At 42.3% G+C, this 9531-nt stretch overlaps 1 protein-coding gene across 1 annotated transcript; it reads left to right on the top strand.

The window, feature by feature from the left end:
• Positions 1-468: 468 nt before the first annotated feature.
• On the top strand, positions 469-9221 carry CMTM6 (CKLF like MARVEL transmembrane domain containing 6; the record flags this gene model as incomplete). The annotated part of the gene is made up of 4 exons (XM_082479481.1): positions 469-591; positions 6333-6506; positions 7406-7504; positions 9044-9221. The coding sequence occupies 4 exons, from the start codon at positions 469-471 to the stop codon at positions 9191-9193; spliced, it is 546 nt and encodes a 181-aa protein (XP_082335607.1). The 3' UTR covers positions 9194-9221.
• Between the last annotated feature and the right edge of the window lie 310 nt (positions 9222-9531).

Here is a 9531-nt window from a genome sequence, read left to right as displayed (position 1 = left end):
ACATAGGCACCAAAAGCTGTAGCTTCTTTTAAAACTTGATCTGGGCAAAGGTACAGAAGTACCTTAGCAGAGACTTGGGGTAGTAGTGTTTTCTCTCACTGGCAACAAGGAACGTAAGCAGGGAAAGCTCTGCCTTCAAAAATCCTTCTGCTATCGTAATCTCGTGTAACAACAGGGAAGTAAATAATCTTGTAAACTCTTCTTCATAAGCACTCCCTCACAAAAACGAGAACAGCCCCAGGCCTGAGGCGACCCCAGCGCGGCCTCCCCTTGCCACAGCCCGGCGAACCCCGGTCCCCGGCGCCCTCCCTCTCACGCCGCCGGGGGGAGCGAGGGCGATCGCTGCAGGAAGCGCCTTTCTCCCGCCAGGGCCTCGAACGGCCACCGCCTTCCCCTTCTCCTTCCCCGCCCCTGCCGCTACCGCCGCCGCCCTTTTGCTTTCGCTTTCCCTCAGCTGGCAGCGCGGCCATGGAGAACGGCGCCGTCTACAACGAGACCACCGAGCCGCAGGCCAAGCCGCCCCGCCGCCCCTTAGGCTGCACCCTGCGGCACCTGCGGGGATGGCGGCTGCCGACCAAAGCGCTCCAAGCGGTGAGTCCCCTCCCCTCCCTTGCTCTCCTCTCCCTCAGCCCGGCGGGGAGCGGGGCCAGCGCGAGCGGTCGCTGACTGACTGACTGACTGACTGACTGACTGGCGGCCCGCGCGCCCGCCCCCGCGCTTCCACAGCCAGCGGCCCTGTCCCCCCCTACCTCCCACCCCTACCCCCGCGGCCGCGCCGGGCCTGGCGCGGAGCGAACACCCCCTGGGCAGAATGGCTGCCTGGGGCCGGGGACGGCGGCGGGGAGAGGCCGAAAGTCTCACCGAGGTGGCCGCGCTCGGGTGCGTGGGGCTGAGAGCGACCGGGCGGCGGCGGAGAGAGAGCGCCGCGTCGCCGGCTGTGCCCGCTCCCGCCCTGTCAGCCACCGTCGCCCCCCGTGTTGTACCTGTGGCGCCGCTTGCCAAAAGCGCGGCTTCGGTGTGGAGATGAGAGTGCTATCACAGAATCACAGAATTTTCAGAGTTGGAAGGGACCTCTAGAGATCATCCAGTCCAACTCCCCTGCTAAAGCAGCATTGCCCAGAGCACATTACTCGGGACTGCATCCAGGTGGGTCTTGAAAATCTCCAGAGAAGGGGACTCCACAACCTCCCTGGGCAGCCTGTGCCAGTGCTCTCTCACCCTCACCGTAAAGAAGTTTTTCCGTGTATTTGAATGAAACTTCCTGTGTACTAACTTGTGCCCGTTACCCCTCGTCCTGTCACTTGGAACCATTGAAAAGAGCCTGGCTCTGATGGTTGCGTGCAGCCTGCAAGCAAGGTTCGGTGCTGCAGCTGGCGTGGTTCAGCCGCCTGCTGTCCTTACGGTTTAAAATCAGTGGGAAACCTCACAAGAAATATAGTGTTTTCTTCTGAGGGCCAAGTTGTATGAAAACAGGAGGTAGAAGCCTTTGGTTGAACCTCAGGGTTGGGCAGTAGAACTGGGAAGGGCTTGCTGGGTTATCAGATCTGGACCTCCCTCTTCTGCTGCACCTGCAGCTTATCGCACCGCACTGTCCCCGCTAGAATCAGGGCGCTCATTTCACCCGTGATTCTCGGTAGAAAATTGCACCAGAAACGTGTGGTGTTGCTGGTGGCCTGCTGTACGAGACATCGCAGTGCATCACTTCGTGTTGGGCAGCCCCGTGCCCACCAGGAAATAAGTGTTATATTCTGCGTGCTTTTTGTTACATGTAATGTTATTCCCAAACACATTCCGCAGTTGGTTGCACCGTTCAGACTCCTGTCTGTTCTGTGTGTGGCCATGGGTTCTTCCAAAATGTGCCAGTGCTACTGCTGGTAAGCACACAAGGAGCATCATTCTTAATTACTGGCAGGGAGGTAGTCAAACTGACAGTGGAAAAGGGCAGCTGACTGTAAATGTGTGTCAGGGTACATTTTCCAGCCAGCAAAGTGGCTTTTCAGACAGATGTCTCATGCGCACAGGAATTGTAGGTGGTTTCCAACCCTTTCTCATTACTCCACCATTGCAGAAAAGAGGACATACGGTTTTTAAACTTTTTATCACACACAATCAAAGCCCTCAACCAGAAACATAAGATTCCTGAGTGCTGGCAATGGTAGTGCTGCCAAAAATAATGTTTTCTAAGAGTGTTTAAAAAATCACACCCAAGAATGCTTTAAATACATAAATATAATACGACATAAACTTTTAATTTATCTGCTAGAGATGAATAAAGTAATATCTCCTGGCTGTTGCTCCCAGACAAGTAGATCATTTATATAAGTAGTTTCACTGACCAAAATAAACTATTACATACACAAATTTACTGGTCTACCAAAGTCTTAAACTGTTTACCTGAACAGAGGCATTATTTAAAAAGCTTTCTAGGTAGGAAGAAGGAAATGTATGATTATCCTAAACAGAATGGAGAGCTGCTTGATATGCTCCTAAAGAATTAGCAGTTTATGGCCTGTACCTGTCCTTCAACAAGAGGAAAAAGAAAATGGAATTATATTCATTCACCCTCCTAATTTCCAACTGTTTTCCTCCCCCTTTTTCTTTCCCTTTACTAAAATGCATGGATCTGGAGTTCTTGGTCAAAGCACTTTAAACAAGTCCCAGAAATTACTGAAGGTGGAAGCCTCAGTATCTCTAGTAAGAGAAATGTTCCCGTTTTGTGAAAATGTTGATTTTTGGAAATGCCAGTGATGATGATTAACATCTATTAGCCTTGTGTTACAATAGCGATTGTGAGTTGTTATTGTGATTACGCACTGGTAAATCACTCGTGTGGACTGCTTAACAGGGTATTGCACTCAGAAAATCAGCTGTCTTTATTACAGAAGTGATTTTACAAAACACTGTGAAATCACCTGCAGAAGGCTGGTTTCTTTAGACCTTAGAAATGCATTTCTTCTGATGAATAATGGGATTTTTGTAATCTTAGCCTGCTTTATTAAAGTTTTTTTGGGCAAATTAAATAAGGAAAATGTAACTGCCAAAAGGATGCTGGGAGGTATGCTTATTGCAGGGTTTTCTAGATTATTTTAATTTCTTTTTTATATGGGTGGAATGTTTTTATTAGTCCATGACTCGTTCAAATACTGCACAAAGCTAAATGGCACAACACATTGTGCTAAGATTGAGGTAGAAACGAATTCTTATCTAAAGCAGAAATACATGTCATCAACCATTGCTTCACTTTAACAAAAGTGCTCTAACTGGCAAGGAAAATTGTGATTCAGTTTTAAACATCTGTTTTTTTTCTGAAGTGTTCACTTAAAGAATTTCTATGTGCACCCATCTGAACTTGAAGATTTTGTATTGGGAATACCACTGCTCAGTATTTTCACAGGCCTGTTGGAAAGTTCATTGATCTTCTTTATTTTTGTAGCATTCTTTTGTAGCCTTTTACTTACTGAATCTAGAAACTCAATACTTGTGTAGAAACTTCCAACAGTAATATCGGTATCAACGAATAACTTCTTGTTGGTAAGGGACAGCTGAAGATGTTTAATTTCTGGTGTACATACGGACAGATAGGAATAATAATTCACAAGTAAAAAGAGAAAAAGTTAAAAGCTGCACCTCCAACGCTGCTTCTCCCTTTATAGCACACAGGAAGGCAAGCAGTACGTGCATATGGCGAGGTGTGGGTGCTCCTGCAGGAACCAGCGAGCCTGGTGCCAACCTGCCTGTGTCCCCTTGCGCCTCTCTGCAGCCATGCATACTCCGAACCGTGCCCTGACCCACCTGCCAGGTCACCTCTGCCTGCCCAGCAGTGCTGGCACTGCATCGGCAGTCGCACAAGGCTCTGGGTGAAAGGGGAAGGAAAGTGGCGGTGGCTGCCTGCTTTTATCTTCAAGTGTTACCCTGGGCTTCAGCGTGAGAGTAAATCTGCCCAGAAGGTTTAGATCTCAAGAGAATTAGGAACTACTGAGCTGCCCCTCTTCGCTCGGTATTGAAGGCTCAAACAAAAGCGGTAGTGATATTCCGGGCGTCAACTGCTAGGGACTCCCCATGGGATTGGTGTGGAGAAGGCAGATGTGAAAAAACAGAAGTAGCTTTGGCTGCTTCATATAAGCCTGTAGAGGTCTGCATTTATCCCAGAACTAACGCCGAGGGACGAAGTTGGATCTCCAGCAGAACAGTTCCTGGGAAGCTGAATGAAATGTGGAATCTCCTGGCTTGTTTAAAGCGGCTCATGTATTTATACTGTATCTAATAGCGGGATGTTACTAAAATGCAGATGAATAATAGAGAGGATAATCTTTTGGCTAATACTAGAAAAAACTTCTTACTATGTTATATAGCTGTAACTCTATAAACTGAAGTTTAGAACTACTCTTTTTGAGATATTTAAAGCTATTTTTTTGCAGTAGGACAACAGAGTAATCCCATTTATTTCTCATAGTGATATCAGGAAGCAGATTAAGAAACCCAAGCAGAACTCTCTGGCAGCTTATAAATGTGCTGTTGATATGCTGCTTTGATTAAAGTTCTTCAAACCAAAGCTTTTTTAATGATGTACTCTGTTTTGTTATTCAGCTTATTAATAATTAATAAAAAATTGAATATTGACTTGGACAAGTCCCACATAGGACTTCACTTGGTAAATCTAATTTATTTGACACTGAACCATTTATAGCTACTCTTTGAGTGGGATTTTTTTCTACTTATTTTTACACTCAGAGGAGAGGGTTTTTTTCAGTTATTTAGATCATATTATGGTTATCTAGGCTTATAAATTCTCTTAAGGGCAGATTTATTTCCTTTTGTTTTGTTTCATCCCAGGTGAACGCGATGGCATTCAGTTTTCAGTGCTGATAAAAAGAGCTAGAACTATACATGCAAACATCTCACACTTTAGCAGACCTTGTGAAAAATGTGAAACTGAAAGTCATTGGCACAGCTGTAAGCAAATCTTTTGAAGTGCAAAAAAATACTTAAAAATTGAAATTCAGAGTTCAAAACATTCCTCAGACAGCCCTGGTAGTCACTGTTCTAAGTGCAAGGGCTGCTGAGAATTTTTCCTTGCCAGCCGCTGCAGGAGAGAAGGGAAGTATGTGGGGGCCTGATAGTAATATTGCAGTTTCCCAGCTCAGGTTCTTTCCCTTCCTGAGATCCTGTTTACTTTATATGATTGCAGCATTTTCAAAACATGATGCTTTGAAGCGCCCTTCTGAGCTCTGGCTTAGCAGGGGGAATTTACAGTTCCCACGTGCTATATTGTTGTTCTCATTTTTACTGTCGAAAACAAAAACCAAAGGCTGGTCGTTATTTTCCAACAACAAGTCTGAATTTTAGAATTTTTATTTTTTTTTTTTAAGAAGAACTGTCAACTTCATTATTGCCCATATACTCTTACTAAAAATATGATCATCATCCTGATATCAGTCTCGATTTTATGACCAACTGATTCCTACTAATGGTTTTGGTTTGATCTAGCGAATTCCGTACTACAAGGATCTATAATCCTGTGTCAGCTTTATGGGATGAAGGAAACTACCAAGAAGTGGCCAAAATGAGAGAACTTTTAAATAAAGCAATATTCTTTCTTGTAGAATAAAATAGTAGAAAATCCAGTAGCAGGTGTATGGTGACTGTACAGGAATTAACTCATGCTCTTTCCTCAAAACATACTGTGGCAGGAAGGTGAACATAATCTTTTGTATAGATTAAATGCTGTCCAACATAGTTTAAACATAAAATTTTGGTTCCTGCAAGTAGAGCTGAGTTTCTGTCGTTACTGGGTCATAAACGGATGAGCTATTAGCTACATGCACTTTCTCTGAAGTTTTATCAAGGGAGGGTAACGTCAGCTGTTAACTTTCAGGGAGGTAGCTGACTGTGTCAATGCTGTCCAATTTCCCCCTCTGTCCTGAACCCAAATGCATTTAAAATTAAGTGCAGTTTAAGTAGTAAGCAATAGTATTTTTGCTTGTTCTGACTGGGATGTGTGCTCCCCACGCTGCCTGCCTCGTCTGCTTCCAACAGGCAATTGCAGAAAACCACAAATCAGGACTCTCGACGGTCTAATCAAGAAGCCTGTATTTGGTGGTGTGTGCTCAGCTTGTCTGAGTGTATTTTATTGACCAACTTTAATAGCAAGTGTAAACCGTGTCACTATATAATTATTTCTGCCTGTAAGAAAATGGTGCAGAATTTTACCAGGTTCTTTGTAAAGTGAGAATTTTCCTTACAGCTGTCTTTATTAATGTTCACATCAGAGACGTCTGTTTGCTGAAGATACTAGGGACTTGATCCAACTCAAGCATGTTATTTGTTTGCAGATTCTCTCTCTTCTGGCAGTTATTTGTGAAGAAATTGTGGAGGATTGTATCAAGTGTGGCGGACTGTACTTTGAATTCACAAGCTGCAGTGCCTTTCTTTTGAGCCTCCTCATCCTGTGTGTGTATTGCACTGATGTATATGAAACATTTGGGGAAGATAAAGTACAGAGAGTGGTAAGGACATTTTTTTTTCTCTAAAACAAACCATTTCTTGTAAGTGCTTAAAGACTATTGCGGAGTGAAAAGGTTGTGCAGGATGAATCTCCTTCTCTGCTGCATTTAAAGGGCAGATTAAAGTGTCTCATAGTTAAAAAATGAGTCAACTTCAAGAGTCCCTTTTATATTGACAACTTTTCCAGAATTGTCATGCCAGTTACCTGCAGGATTTTAGGACTTATGTGAAAGTCTTTCGTGCAGATTGAAACTACTGCATAGTCATTGCATATACGTATGTATATGGAACACAGTTTACTGCCAGCATGATACTTGTAATTTGCCCGTTTACCCTATCTATTTTCCTACTGGCTATAGCCGACCTCCTTTTCGGTAATAATCATACTCATTACAGTTTATGCTTTTATATTTCAGAAGATCCAGCAGTGGCACAAAGTTGCTCTGCAAAGTCAGTAAAAATATTATACTCTCTTATGAGTGTCCCTTCCTATTTTTCTTCAGAGCAAACAGTAAGTTTTTTATGATAGGGTACAGATAAGGGAGTGCAGTAAGAAATTTGAATAAACACATTTACTTACAGGTTTCTGATTTCCCAAATGTAGGCAATAAAGCTAGCATGGTTGACCTGAGCTTGAATTTGATTGTGAAAAAAGTTACATTAAATGTACTTAAAGAAGACAAAAACAGGGGAGTATGTAATGCAGACTCTTTTAAATAGTTGATAATGTTGAATGTTGTTTGGAATGTAGTTGTAAAATATATTTTCTGAAGCTTCCATTAGCATCAAAGTTTCAAAGCATAAATTCACTGGCAGATTAACTCAGCTACTATTATGATGCTTGTTCTTTTTCAGGTGGTATAGCTACAATTCTATAACATTCATTTTTTTATATTTGCAGAATTTTTGGGCCACGGTAATCATAGGTGTCTGTTTTCTGTTAGCGTCAATAGTGCTTGCTGCGACCAGCTCTGAGTCTGCTGTTGAAAAAGCTGCATGTGTAAGTCTTAAAATTGCATGATTTACTTTGTCTTTATTTTGTATGTTAATTTCTCTGCCCTCTAAACTTCACTCCATTTGTAGGGAAGAAACTGGGCAGGGAATAGAACTCAGTGCATTGCAATGTTTCAGGAAGAATTAGCTATTCCAGGCTTTCCAGAAACTTACTGTAGGAAATCCAAAGAGCAGGTATTCCTCGGGATTGCTGGAAAACGCTGCATGCACTTGCAGCTCCCTAGCGTTTGCGGCTTGCTTCTGGGTTCCTCAGACTTCACTGTCTTGGCTCCATATTATTCCCTGTCATCTGTCACTGTTTCGACGTTGCCATCTCTCACAGCTTCCCCAGTTCTCTGATATCCTCATCTCTGAAATGCCTATTTTTTTCTTTTCATCCTTTCATTGTCGTTTTGTAATGCCACCCCTTCACAAAGTCAGCAAGAAACTGTGTCTTTTGCCAGGCATTACAAAGCACATGTGGAGAATTCTGACTTGCAAGAACTGCAATAGGAGCAGCAGTTTCCTCAGTGATAGAAATAGTTAGAAGAGCAATAGGGCATGCATCTCCCGAGGAACACTGAAGAGGCTCAGGGCAAGGCACTGAAGATGCTTTGGGATGCTGTGAATGTTGCAATTCCTCAACTCATTTGGCACTTCTTTTGAATAACCTTGGAATTGTGAATATGTGAGTTTAAAAGATCAAATTTTTATTTTATTCTTGAATGAGAAAAAATGAGTTAGAAAGGAAAGCAAAATAATTCTCTTCCACAGGCAGCATAAACTATTAGAGGTACACACTTTTGTGTAGTCATCTTCTGTGATGCTGATCTATTCAGACCTAATGACTTGAGTAATATAGTCTTTCAGTTTTCTTTCTGGAGCTGGAAAAACAAATGCTATTGTGATTTAAGACTTACTAGTGTCAAATTGCTTTCGGGCAAACCAGTTGTGTGAAATTTAGGTAGAAGTTACAATAATGGATGTGTTTCTTTCCTTGTTTGAAAGAAGCCGCTGAGAACAACCTTCTCCTTACCTCTATCTTGCCATGACTAATAATGAAATGTCATTAACAAAACGTCATTTCATCCCCCCTTGCTGACCGGGTAGGGACTTGCTTGGGCTCTGTAGATCTTATCTCCCTTCACATTCCATGTGTTACTCTTCTTTCACTTACTCCCTTTAATCAGGAGCTATCTCTTGGATAAATACTGTGCTATACCACCAATGCCATGATTCTTTAATAACTAATTTTTGCAATAAAATTAATATACTTTTACTATTAAGGGCTATTTAGAACATATTGTAAGGTTCACACTTGATTAAGAGAATGAGATCTGTAAAAACTTTTGCATTAAATGTGCTAGAATTATGATTTCTGATCTGTTTCTAATTTAAATGGAACTACTGATTTAAGGAGGACTGTAATCTTAACACATAAGCATTATGAACCTATGTAAATAGACCAGCAAATCTCTCCAAACAATGTTAGAATACTGTTAATGTTTGTACATTTTAAAATCATATATGTCTTTCACTTTCACAGGCATTTGGATTTCTTGCAAGTGGGGCATTTTTAGCTGAAAGTATTATACAGTATTTTCACAGTCGGAAACAAAACGTCGAGAGACGCTCTGAAAATCCTGGCAACACTCAGAATGCCACAGAAAATCAGCCACTGCATAAACAAAGCTAACTTTCTGGAATTATTTAATTTTTTTTTAATGGAGCAAGCTAAAATGAACTTTCGGTGCACTGTAGGTAACAACTTCTGTCTCTTCGTTCTAATCAATTTTGTACACATGGCTCGTCACAAATTTTTATAGTTCCATAGGTCAAATAATGGCATCTTAAGCATCATGTTCTAAGGTAACTGGTCCTGCTTAATAACTTGTCCTGCCACCTGTCCAGGTAACATACACTAAAAATACTTGTGTCTAAGTAGAGTAACTTAAGGACATCAGTGTGCTGATTTGATTTTGGCAGAGGTGACTAATAAAGGTGTGATGCATCAATTCTGAGCTGTAGCCTAAA

This window comes from Vanellus vanellus (genome assembly GCF_965231255.1).
Source record: "Vanellus vanellus genome assembly, chromosome: 2".
Lineage (NCBI taxonomy): Eukaryota > Metazoa > Chordata > Aves > Charadriiformes > Charadriidae > Vanellus > Vanellus vanellus.
This window is presented reverse-complemented; position numbering and strand designations above follow the sequence as displayed.